General features: G+C 35.4%; 1 protein-coding gene across 2 annotated transcripts in view; it reads right to left on the reverse strand.

Annotated features, from left to right (window-relative positions):
• Positions 1-14,130, reverse strand: part of DET1 (light-mediated development protein 1 / deetiolated1 (DET1)) — a 44,573-nt gene that overhangs the window by 11,231 nt on the left and 19,212 nt on the right. For both annotated transcript variants that reach the window (XM_089999268.1, XM_089999269.1), the window contains exons 5-8: positions 5,025-5,093; positions 4,721-4,777; positions 4,501-4,581; positions 4,262-4,429 (exon numbers count right to left, since the gene is read on the reverse strand). In XM_089999268.1, the coding sequence (XP_089855394.1) occupies positions 4,262-4,429; positions 4,501-4,581; positions 4,721-4,777; positions 5,025-5,093 (375 nt within the window). The remainder of the gene's footprint in view (positions 1-4,261; positions 4,430-4,500; positions 4,582-4,720; positions 4,778-5,024; positions 5,094-14,130) is intronic.

The following is a 14,130-nucleotide window of genomic DNA, read 5'->3' on the forward strand; positions in this document are numbered from 1 at the left end:
CGGTCCGAGAACAATTTATCAGGTTCCACATTCATGCAAGGCTTGCATCTCATCATTCAATGCTTCTACCCATTTCTTAGAGGTGGCTGCCTAGTAGTACATAATAGGTTCATCTTCCTTGTTGAGAGCAGTAAAAAAGAGTTGAAAATCCATGAAGAAATTATTGCAGCTGACACACCTATCAATAGGATGCCGCATGCAACTGGATCTCCTGACGTCAAGGGTGTGTGAGGAGGTTGGTATAGCCTCTTGAGCCCGATTTAGGAGTCATGAACAAGGCGTTCTCTGTCTGGTGTAGAAAATGCCCTTATACCTTCCTGATTCCAATGGTGGTGCTGCTTCACAATTCTGCGATTCTGATGTCCCAACGATCTTGGGACTCTCTTCTTCATGTTGCACATAGTCCGAATGACATTCTTCAATCGAACTATCAAAGAGCTCTGAATTCAACCAAGGGTAATAAACTTCAACTGAGGTAGAGGACATATCACATGTGCCAATTTTATGATCGAAGTTCAGCTCGTCAAAGACAATATTTCTTGAGATTTTGATGCGTCTGCTAATGGGATCATAACATCTGTATCCTTTGTAGTCATCTGCATATCCCACAAATCTACACTTCTGAGCCTTATCCTGAAACTTGTTTCTTAAAGACTGATCAATATGCACATAACAAACACATCCAAAAACACGTAAGTCATGATAATCAGGATGAATTCCAAAAAGGCAATGATAAGGAGACTTTTTTCTAAAACAACCATGGGCAGTCTATTTATCACATGTACAGCAGAATGAAAGGCTTCTATCTACAGATTAATGGGAAGATGACCGTCATGAAGCATACTCATCGCACTTTCAACAATATGCCTATGTTTGAGTTCAGCAATCCCATTCTGTTATGGCATGTGTGGGCAGGACACTCTTCTTCCTATCCCATTATTTTGAAGAAAAGAAATGAAGTCACTGGATGTGAACTCCCTTCCTCCATCACATTGGAAAAATTGAATGGACTCGGAAAATTGATTTTTTACTAAGGACAGAAAGTTCTGAAACAAAAGAAAAACTTCAGACTTATTTTTCATGAAGTATATCAAGGTGTATCGAGAGTAACTGTCAACAAAAATTAGATAGTACTTGCTTCCAGATCCAGAGATGACTGGAGCAGGCCCCTCATACATCAGAACATATTAACTCAAAAGGCTTTGAAGCTCTCTTATTAATGGAACGAAAAGATAATACATGACTTGCATAAAAGACAACTAGAACACTTTTGACTTCTCTCTAACACGTTGAGACTTTCTTTTGGAATGAGATTATTAGAAACAAGTTTCTCAATAAAATGACTCCCACAATGTCCTAAACGACTGTGCTATAGAGAAGGCTCATTATATTCAAAAATACTAAGAACATTTTCAGAAAGACATAACTATAATGGAGACTTCAAATCCGAGTGAGCAGGACAGGCCGAATGACATGTATCTTCTTGAAAGACATACATATTGCCTTGTCTCTTTCCTTCAACGAATGTTTCCCTCGTGTGAAGGTCCTTGACCTGCACAGAGAAGGGAGTAAATTCGACTGAAGCATGATTATCATCAACAAGTTTAGAAACAGAGAATATTTTTCTTGATATTGGGATCATAAAGGACATTAGAGAGTTTAAGAGTAGAATGTGACATGGGGATGATAGACTTTCCAATGTGAGTAACAGGGTGATAAGATCCATCTCCAATGACAATTTTACTTTTGTCAAAATAGGGAATAGGTTTGAAAAGTTTACCTGCATTACCGGTCACGTGAGTTGCTGCCCCATAGTCAACGAACAAAGTTCCCTGTTCATTCTGCCTTAGATTTTCCTTTATTTTCAGGATTATGCCAACAATTCTCCTTGATATGCCCCATTTTGTTGCAAAAGAAGCATGTGGGAATGGGTCTTGATCCCTGAGTAACGGTGGGAGTGGGAAGTAATTCACGTCCCTCGTGTCCATTTTGCTCTTGTCCTCCTCGCCCTCATCCTCGACCATAAGTCATTCATGTGGCAAAGACCTCTTGGGTATTCATATGAGTGCAATTATCCTCAGAAAAGCCTTTCATAGTCATTTCATACTGAATTAATTTAGCCTGAAGCCCATCAAAGGTGGGGAGAGCATGCAAACACAGTAACGAAGTAACAATCATGTTATATTCTGATCTCAATCCACTCAAGGTTTGCTGCACCATATCACTGTCGCTCACTGCCTATCCTATAACCGCAAGTTGATTTGTGATAGTCTTCATCTTGTTTAGATACTCCATGATAGTCATGGAGTCTTTTCTCAGTAGCTGAAATTCTCTCTTGAGAAAAACCATTCTTGCCTGAAAAACTTGTGAATATGTCTGAACCAGTCTTTCCCAAAGTTGCATGGTTGTGCAATTATCAGGAATTGCAATAAGTACCTCTTGAGAGAGTGTAGAGGTAATATACGCGACCATTGACTGATCTTTCTTTTCCCAATTGAGATATTCTGCATTTTTTACATAAACAATTAAGATTGCCCATTTATCATCCTTCTCTTCTCGCGCAACAAATTCCAGTGGAGTTGAAGTGGTTTCATCCAGATGACCTAAGAGACCTTGACTCCTTATAAAAGGAATGATCTCTCTTTTCTAAATCAAGAAGTTTGAGGTGGTCAATTTTTTAGAAACAAGCTGATTGAGAAAACTCGAAGAGAGACCAGATTGGGAAGAATGGGAGGAGTCCATAGCTTAAAAGTTAACAAGGTATTCACGAGATGCGCAGTCCACTGCTTGAGAAACTTGTTGGTTGTCCCTTCTTGCCTTTGTCCTTTTTTTGTTGTGATAAATGCAAGAAAGGGAGCAGAACAGCTCACGCTGAACAGACTTTAATAAATCACAAATGAGAACTAGGCTAGTTCAAGAACAAAGGGTTTCATGAATATGGGATTTGACAACAGATGTATTTCATGCACAACGATTTGTAGGCACAACGATTTATAGGCACAATGATTTGTAGACAGCGATTTGTAGGTATAACGATTTGTAGGCACAACGATTTGTAGGCATAACAATTTGTAGGCACAACGATTTGTAGACACAGCGATTTGCGTGATTCAGCAATCAAGAAACATGGTATCCCAGACCTGATACTGATGGATGATCAGATCCGATTGTTTCAGACAAGGTTTGGTAGAAATAGGAATTGCGAGACCAAGAATATTCACAATCAGATCTGAGTATTTCAGATCTGACAGAATGAGGAAGTGCGAGACGAAGAATATGCACGATCAAGAAAATTTGGGATCTGACGCAAGGATTGAATATTTTAGATCTGACGCATGTACACGATCAGATCTGAATATTCAATACAAACAGTGAGACGAGAATAGAAAGAAGAACTGAAGCCTTTCAGGTCTAACGCAGATTCACGTCAAATCTGAATATTCAGGCACGAAGAATAGTAGAGGAATAAATGAAAGAAAGGAAAAAAAGATGGAAGAAAACTGTGGAAGAAGAAAACCTCTTGATTGGATGGAGGTCGATCTCTTAGGTCAGACCTTTTGGAAGCAGCTTCGAAGCCCTAGATAGATCTCTACTCTGATACCATGTCAGATTTCACTAGGATCTGTCACATATGAAAAAAAAAGATGAAAGGGAAAGGAGGAGTTGCAGCTGTCAAGACTTCCAATACTGAAATCGTGACCTAAAACATGTATATATATCCTTCGTTTACAGTATGGGTTGGTCTGATATATTATTCAGACCCGAAATACAAAATAACAAATACAAGTAAAGAATACATAGACAAATAGACTTTTTCAGTTGGGAAGGTCTATAAGGCAATCTTGTTTGTTTGTGTTTCCTTAACCATCCACACTGCCAACCTCTTATTTACTTCACACTTAACTTTGTAGGTGAAACCATTGGATGAAATCTATCAAAAAAATAAAAACAGAAAGAAAAAGACATCACTAGACGTGGATCTAATTATTACATCATTGTTACCTCTAGAGCATACTAGAAATAATTTCATTGTGTCAGTAAATGACTCAATTGACTAGATGGTACCCACTTATATTACCATCACCATACTAATCCACATAAAATTTGGTAACCTTTAACAGTTGATGTTCTAATAATGACTGATGATAAACTTGGATGTATAATGTCAAACAGCAGTAGTCCCTCTGAAAACGTTCAGAATTTCTTTTCCTTTGTGATTTAAGGGAATGAATTAAAAAAAGAACATAATCTCAAAATATACCTGCGAAAAGCCACTTGTGTTCCCTTTCAAGCTGTTAAGTTGATCAAGAGCATACAGGTTATTAGAGTGAGATGATATAAAATTCATGTGCAGCGGATTTTTTGAGTTTGCACAAAAGTGATCAGCATACTTCTCGAATAAATAGTAAAGTTCATCTGCAGAATTTTGCTGATAAGAAAGAGAAGTCAGCCCCTGCAAGTTCCATCATATCCAAATAGCAAATACAAAATACAGCATACCTGGTAAAATGCAATTATCTCAGTTGTTTCCATATTATATACAGCAAAGAATGCAGGATGATGCTCAACATTTCTAGAAACCTACAATTGCAAAAGGATACAATGAAAAGAATGAGAACTTGAAGTATGCTCCCATAAAAAGTGATAATAGCCATATCAAACTCCATTCCCAAGAAAAAATTCAACACAGAGATTTTCGATGGATGAAAAAAATGCATACCCCTCCATCTACGCTACCAAATTTGATCAGCAGGTGATGGCGATCTAAGAACTGCACCTGATAAAAGCAAACAAAACTTAATAATAGCTTCAAGGACATATACCAAGAGTATTTTGTATTACATAATAGCACAATATGGAGAAACAATGAATAAGAATTCCAAAACAAAGTAATGAGATAAAATAATTCTTGGTTCTCGGGAAGTCAGAAATATGTATATGACTAAGCAACAAAATCATTGCTTCAAAAATGTTGAAAGAAAATTTTCAAATGTAACAACAAACCAAAAGAATCATCAGTGTACCTTCCAAATGATTAAGTCAACATAATCTTGAAAATGAAAATAAAACTTCTTCTTCAGGTGTTGAACCCTCTGAGAAACAAATAAATCATCACATAAAATTAGATCCAGCATTTTAGAAGTCTGCAATACCAAACTGGACCATAGAGATTCCAGTGTAATACATATTAATATAACCAGTAAACATAGGCAAACCTTGACAGCAGCTTAAAAAAATCAACACATAAGTAAATAGCACGAGTTCAGAATCTAGCATTCACAAACTTGACCAACTGAACTTCACAAGGTGAAAAGAAGCATTATCTCAGAATTATAGATTGAGCAAATAAAGCAGAAAAGAAATAAATCACATTCAGCTGAGAAGAGATGATTCATAAACATTCCCTTTCACCCTATATTTACATTTTCAAACCACATTACCTTATTTTCACTAAAATAACTAAATAAAACCTGAGATTGTTCAATCCAAGTATAAATCATGGGATGTAAACTCATTTTTACAGTGACCAAGCTCACGTATCATCACATAGGCTGTGTCACATGCATAAATGTGGAAGACATGCATGGAAATATGTTCATATATTTAACTATGTGTGTACATGTACGTGGAAAGGGGAAGCATCAAATCTTTATGTGTCAAAGCCAAACCTTGGATAGCCTGATACAAAGAATTAAAGAAAGAAAATAGAGATGGATCCCCTCGCTGTAACAGAGACCCCCAAAACTTAATCCTTAGGAGGTGACACTGTTTTATCCCCAATACAATAACGAAATTACAACAATAAAGCAAGATTAAGCATATTGTAATAAAATATGACCAGTGACCAAATATTATAATGATGGCCTTGGATGTTAATACTCTCTCTCACCCCTATCAAACTGAGTATGTACTGTCATCATCAAGAGATTTAACTCTAACAATAGAATGCTGGAAAAATTAAAAGTTCTAGTCACAATATAGGCAACTTGAAGCCCTGTACTAATGATCATAAATGCACATCTTTAATTTCTTGTCTTTTTTTCAAACTAAATGCTTGTTTATCTAAACATGCTTCATTTTATTACGCTGCATTGTATTCAATGAAATAAAAATAGCACTACAATTTCACATTGTAATAAAGATTTCTCAATAAGTTGATGTAGAGAGGTGAGGAAATGTCATGTCCAAGTGACCTCCATTACTACTGATGCCATGGCTCAATATTCAGCTTTTGTGCTTGACCTTGACACTATACTTTGTTTCATTCAGTGTTACTTCAATAGATCAGTCACCTATATCGTTCAAGGTATTTTATCGGCAAGGGTATTTCTCGAAGAGATTTTCAAAAGTTGTAAAATTTCAGGAAAATATTGGGAAAAACTGAGTTTTAAAAAATTTAAAAATATGAAAAATAATAAGCATAAGAAAATAATAGGTATTCTTGGAAAAATATAAGGAAATAACTTGGATCAAGTTATTTTCTTATATTTGGATCAATTTATTTCCTTATATTTTAGATCCAGTTAATATTTCTATTCTCTCATTCCTATTTCAGATACTCTCCTCCTCTTATCTTGTTTCTTTGCTTCTTACCCTCTCGTGTATGCTGATATTAAGATTCCCAATCATTCACTATTGTTTCTTTCTTAAAATTGTTTCTTATCTTGTCTTCTTCAAGTCGTCCTACATATTTTGGGTATTTTTCTTTGAGTTTCCCCCTAAATATCTTTCTCTTATTCAACTTTCGTCTCTTGTTGATAAACATAGATTTTTTTGTCTTATCTCGTCACACAGATTGATTGGTTACATTGTTCACGGGTATACCTTTTCTTTATCGGGCATCTAGTTTGCTTCTGGATTGTTTTTAGGTCATCGGACCAAAGATCGAGTTGTTGTTCTCTTTTGTTGAAGTCATGAAGGATCTGCAAAAAAAAAGATGCAGATCAGGTTGTCAATCAATTTTTTATATATCCATTTATTTTGCTTTACTCTTGAGATTTGGAATTTAGGGGGTTATGTTTAGTTTAGTTTTGTGCTCGTGTTTTTTGAATTCTACCCATGATTGTTGCTCAAACTTTCATTCATGTAGTTTTCTACCTTAACAGCTTCCTTTATCTTCCAATGGATCCAAATTCTTCCCAATCTGTCATTTCATCAAACATATTGAACCAACTTGTTTCTGAAAAGCTGAATAATTCCAACTTTCTTAATTGGAAGAGGTAGATTACTCCTTTCATCAACAGCCAAGATCTTCGTAGATCGGTATCCATTCCGCAGACTTTATTAGGAAGAGAAAGATGATAAAGGGGTTGTATTGTCTACAAAAATTATTCAAAACCCTGAATTTGTTAGTTGGATGAAGTGAGATCAAGTGTTGATAGCATATATTACTTCTATCTTTTCTCAAGAGATATTGATTGGGATTCCTGATGTCTGCACAACGTTGAATTTATGGACTACACTTGTACAGACCTACTCCCAGATTTCAAAAGCCAAGGTGATGTATTTGAAGAGGGAATTTCAACTTCTAAGAAAGGATCCATCTATGTCGATCCCGGAATATTTCAACAAAATCAAGAACATCAACCATCAGCTAGCATTGGTTGGATATAAAGTGCAAGCTAAGAATAAGGTTCAACAAGCATTGTCGGGATTGGGTCCCGAATTTTATGTGATCGCCACCACATTGTAGTATCTTCCAAAACTGACGTCTATATTGCTCCATTATGAGATGTCAACAAAGGGAGTGCCTGAGGATTTTGAGAAGCCAAAATACAAATTCTAATGAAGTGCTAGTTACCGGTACCACTTCAAGTTGCGGACAAGGAGGGTACCGAGGAGGCCGTGGCCGTGGCCGTGGACATGGCAATTAGAGTGGACATGACCTGCCCACTCCTAACATGCCTGCTTCTACAAATGTGAATTCTAATAGAAGCACCCCTACTTGTTATATATGCAAGAAATCAGAGCATGTGAGAGCCAACTCTTGGTTCAAAGATGATCCTAGGTACAATCAGTAAGCACAGAAAAAAGGGCAAGAACGCAATCAAAGTCACAATAAAGGGCAGAACTGTAATATCTCATAATTTTTTCATGATTTTTAAGCCAAAAAAATATAATTTTTAAATTTAATATCTATATTTAATTTGGTAAAATCGTGAAAATATTCAAATATGAGATGACGTCAACATGGGTTTGGACCAGGGTTACCGGAACCGCCTAGCTAAAAGGGGAAGCGCGCTTCCCCGAAGCGCGCTTCGGAAGCGCGAAACGTCGCGCTTCCGAAGCGTGGGGGGAAGCGTCTCCCTTTTTTGGGAAGCGCGCTTCCCTTTAATGGGGGACGTGCTTCCCTTTAATGGGAAGCGCGCTGAAGCGCGCTTCCCATCACGCTTCCCCCTCGCTTCCCCCACGCTTCCCCTGTTTTTTTCAAATTTTTTTGTATTTTTTATTTTTATTTTTTCGCTTCCCCCTCGCTTCCGAGACGCTTCCTAGGTCGCTTCCGAGACGCTTCCTAGGTCGTTTCCGAGACGCTTCCCGAATCGCTCCTAAGTGGTCCCACGCTTCCCCGCTTCCTAAAATTTTGAAAATGCCTCGCTTCCCGCTCCCGCTTCCCGTATCGCTTCCCGCTCCCGCTTCCTCAACTGGCAACCATGGTTTGGACTTGGTCCAGAGCCCATTGATAAGATCTGAAAATGTTAAGAAAAATATGTGAAATTAATTGTTTTTAACCTTTAAATTTGAGCGAAATTCAAATTAATTCAGGTTAAATTCAAGCGAAATTCGAAAGCGAAATTGAGCAAAAACCATAGTTAGATCCGTTTTGGAACGTAGATCTCATAGGAGATCTGTTTTCTCAAAATCGGATAACGGTTGGTTAGATCTCATGGGAGATATGTTTTCTCGAGATTAGATAACCGTTGGTTCAAAAAATACATTTTTCTAAAATGACCAGCTTCTATTTTTTAGTCTTTTTTATTATTTGGATCGAACTAGACTCGCTCCAATGGACCCATGTTAATATGGATCTGGACCCAATCCAAGATCCATATCGACTAGGATCCAATCCCGGTTGAGATCCAATTGGTTTGGATATGGATATGGATTTGAATCATGAATCCAATATGGATCCATAATCCATCCATGTCATTCTAAAACTAAAATGAATTTAAAGATTTAAAAACAAACATTTTATTTTAAAGACTAAGGATGAGGTATAATTCTACCAGGGGTAGAACTCTACCCCATATGGATGTTTAGAAGGGGGCGTCCCACCTAGAATATTCCATAAGAAAAAAGCATATAAAATAAAATATAAAATATATTAGAAAAAAATCTAGAAGGATAGGATTTGTTAGAAGAAGAGTTCTACCAGGGGTAGAACTCTACCCCTAAAGGACTAGAAGGGGGTGTCACCCCACTCTGAAAATCTTATTGAAATTATAAAAAGATGTTGAAACCCCTCTCTCTCTCTCTCTAGAACTCGATTTCTAGAGAGAGAGAGGGAAAGAAAAAGGAAGAAGAGGGAAAATCATGAGATAGGGAAAGAAAAGAAAAGAGAAAAAAGAAAAAAGAGAGAAAAAGAGAATAAGCATCCAACGATTTTTTCTCCTTTCTTTAGCTTTTCGTAAGATCGAATCAAGGAATGGGTTTTTCTCTAAATCTGAATGGAAAAAGAGTTGGTGTAAATCAATTCGAGCATAGGTTTAGAGAGAAAAAAGGAAAATCTGATCACAAATATATATATATATATATTTCAGATTTGCCAATTTCATGAATTTGATCAAAAATAAAATTTATTTTCAGATTGTTGATTTCATGAATCTAATCAAAAATAAAATATATTTTCAGATTGTCGATTTCATGAATCTGATCAGAAATCCATGTACCTTTCAGTCTGCCGACCATGTATGAAACTTGATTTATATGCTTATTTATTAGTCCGCCAATTCTTGTGTTACGAATATGATATATATATCGGCAGATTCATGCTATGAATCTGATATATATATATATATATATGTGTGTGTGTGTGTGTGTGTGTGTGTGTGTGTGTCTGTCAATACATGCTTATGAATCTGGTATATATATATCAGTTGATTCATGTTTGAATCTGATATATATGTTAGCCGATTTATGCTATTAATCTGATATATATATCAGTTGATTCATATTACGAATCTGATATATATATCAGCCGATTCATGCTATGAATCTAATATATATATCAACTGATTAATGTTATGAATCTGATATATATGTCGGTCAATTCATGTTTATAAATCTGATATATATAAGTCAGTTTACCGATACATGTGTTCAAATCTGATAATGCGTATGTTAATTCCAGCTAGCTGATCATGCGAATGAACCTGAGCATGCATGTGTTCATTTTCAGATAGTCCACCACGTGATTGAAATATGAGCATGCATATGTTTATTTTCTGCAGTCAGCTAAATCATGTACATGAATCTGATTGCATATATGTATTTCTGCAGTCAGCTATCATGTACATGAATCTGATTGCAGTTATGTATTTTCTACAATAAGCTGATCATTAACATGAATCTGACTAGAATGTATATATATTGCAATCAGCTGATCATATGCATGAATCCAACCAGAATGTATATATATTGCAATCAGCTGATCATGTACATGAATCTGACCAGAATATATATTGCAGTTAGCTGATTATATACATAAATCTGCAGTTTACTATCATACACATGAATATGATTATAAATGGATGTTTGCATGGCTGTTGATCATATGCATAAACCCGATCTTGTGTCGATTGTTTACATGATTGCTAATCATATGCATAAATTTGATCATGAATAGTGTGGTCTGCAAGCTTTCTATATGCATGTGTTTGTGCTTGGCTAAATGCGCATTTTTTTTGTATGAATATGCATTGTGAACATAAATTGTGAAACCATATGCGTTTTATGTTTACTGAAATTTTGTAATGGCATGAATCACTTTTTGAGACTATGTTAATGGTTATGTGTGAACCACTGTGGGCATACGTAAGCCAGGAGTAGGTGTTGTTAATGTGTTACTGAATTGTTTATGCATTGCAAAATAATTTATAGAAATTATTGGTTTTCTAAAATTAATTATATTGATAAATTGTGAAGGTCAGGGCTCGAAATTGTTATTGCATGTGAATTTGCAAAACGGTTCTTATGTAAAGAACTTGAAATTGATTTAAATGTTAAGAAAGACCAAAATAGTGTAATTATGCTCTTCTATGATGTCCCTTGTATAGTGTGAAAATCTTGGATAATGGTCGTGGGGAACCATGAGGATAATAAAACTTCGTGTGTAATGTGTTCTCAGAACCCGATGTGAGGTTCACGTTCCTGGTTACGGTTTTAGGGAGCTTTCAGAAACTTTGTCTGGAGGTGGTGTTGTTGACTCAGCTGTAGTAATTGGTATACCAAGGATTCTTGATATGGGTCGAGGAACAAGTGTGAAACTCAGTAAATAACATACAAATTGTGTGTTAAGGTATAACTGAAAACTACCTTAAATCTCGGTAATTTTGTCTGTTTGGAGTATCCACGGGTTTAAGGAAAAGTGAAAATTAAATTTGTGCATTTAATAAGAACATGCATGCAAAAGCAACTCTGATAAATAACTTAAGAAGTTATTCTTACATGTGCATTAAATCATGCATCCATTACTGTTTAACATTAGTTTCATGCAGTTCTGAATATTTGATTTGGCATGATTTGTTGAATATTTGAATGATAAGCTATTTTTTGTAATTTATTGCTTGTGATTTCCTCTTAAATTTATGTTGTTTTCTTTACTGTTGGATTTTTAGAGGAATTCGTACGAGGACTTCAATTCTTACCCATTTTCTAAAACTATTTTTCAGGCAAAAGAGCTCAGTGATGTGTAAGACTGGTTGGTTGGAGGACTCGATGCTTATGACTTGGTGCTTGGGTTCTGACTTTTGTGCGAGATGTGATTGAGTCAATTTTTATTTTGGACTTTTAACTTATTGATTTAATTAATAAAGTTCAATTCATTATTTTAATTGGCTCTATGCATGGAATGGTTATATTAAATCTATGATATACCTGAGGTCTTTGGGAGGTTTTCTGCAATTGTTTTAAAAAAAAACATTTTCACTCATTTTCAAGGGTCAGTTGGGATCATTACAAGAACAACGGATCTTAGAGTAGACCGAACGAGGCGTTATTGTTGGCGATGTTGGCAGGATTAAGTTTTAGGCAGAAAGGCCAAGGGGTTTGGTACATTGACTTGGGTGCAACCAGCCATGTTATTATTGGCGACGCAAGTGAGTTTTCTAAGTTAGTTCCTTACTCTGGTAGAAGTAATATTGTTACTGGAAATAATAATCACCATCCCATCACTCACACTGAAAAAGTTTAAATTCCATTGACCAGTTCCAATTTCATTGAGTTGTCTAATGTTCTTCGTGCTCCTAATATCAAGAATAATTTGTTTGTTTTCAAACTTGTAGATGATACAAATTTTTACATTAAATTTATTCCCTCTTTTGTGTATCTCAAGAACATCTAAACGAAGAAGATAAAATGAAGTAATAACAAACTCAATCAATTGCCACCAACGGCTACAAGAGAACATAAATACACAAAAAACACTAATAGATTAAATACAATCTCACAATAGAGACAAACACCAAATACAAATCACAAAAGAGCTAAAAAGTATAAATTGTATTGGATCACAAATATGTTTTGAAAAGCATAAATTACAATATGGAGAATGATTCTACTTATAGAGCTAAAATATTTAGTCATTGGGCTGCCTCCATCAGTAATATTTATGACTGACTGTAGTCCAACGACTAGTTGGACTGCCACAAGAGTCATATTGACTAAAATAATAAAAGTAAACAAAAAAAGAAAAAAATACAAAATGACCCCTACTAAGCTGTCCCTATTACAACAGAAAAAATACCAAAATACCCCTGATATATATATATATATAATCATATTTTAACACTCTCTCTCAAACGTGCGGTGAGATCACTGAAAGTTTGCTAAGGAGAAAAAGGAATCACGATAAAGAAAGTGCTTTAGTAAAGAAATTTGCGATCTGAAATTCAGACAGTGCATATGGTAAATCAATAGTCTCCTTCAGGTGTTCTTCTCGAACGTAATGATAATCCATCTCGATGTGCTTCGTGTATTCATAAAATGTATGATTGTTGGTAATATATATGGCACTTTTGCTATCACAACATAGTTTTGACGATTCTGAGACATCAACTCCCATATCTTTAAGCAATGACCTTAGCCACACGACCTTGATTGTTGTTGTAGTTATTATATTGTATTCGACTTTCATGGAAGGCAACACCTTCTATTGTTTTTTATATTTCTAAGATATAAGAGAATCACCTAACACACAAAAAACCGTAGTTGAGTGTCGGTTATTAGGATGTCCTCCCCAATAAGAGTTAGTATATGAAATAAGATTTAATGATGAGGAAGAAGATAAGAAAAACCCTTTAGATATAGTATTTTTAATGCATCGGGCTATTCTCAACAAATCACTCGTGGACTGAAGTTGGTGCATGCTCAAATTGACTTGCAATATGAACTGCATGCGCAATATCCAGTCTAGTGATAGACAAATACGTTAGTGATCCAATAAGTTGTCCATAAGATATTGGGTCATCCAACAAAACTCCATCTTCAACTCTCATTTTAGCATTGATCACTTTTGGAGTGTTAGCATGCCTTTCATCTGTGATTACTGAATGAGCAACAATATTAGCTGAAAACTTCATCTAAGATAAGATGTATCCTCTTGGTGAATAAGATACTTCAATACCTAAGAAATATCTTAAAAAACCAATGTCAGGTATATCAAAAATTTTCTTAAGCATAAATTTAATTTATTAACTCTGTTTTTATCACTCCCAGTAATAATCATATCATCAACATATAAGAGTAGAATAACAAGCGTGGAACCTGTAGATCTTACAAAATGAGCAGTATTAGTATAACATGATTTATAACCAAGATCTAATATAGTTCTACTGAACCGATCATACCATGCTTTAGAGGTTTGTTTAAAGTTTAAACTCATATAAAGTTTTACAAAGGCGGAGAACCATACAT

This window comes from Nuphar pumila, chromosome 3 (genome assembly GCF_984573655.1).
Source record: "Nuphar pumila chromosome 3, dmNupPumi1.hap1.1, whole genome shotgun sequence".
NCBI classification, from domain to species: domain Eukaryota; kingdom Viridiplantae; phylum Streptophyta; class Magnoliopsida; order Nymphaeales; family Nymphaeaceae; genus Nuphar; species Nuphar pumila.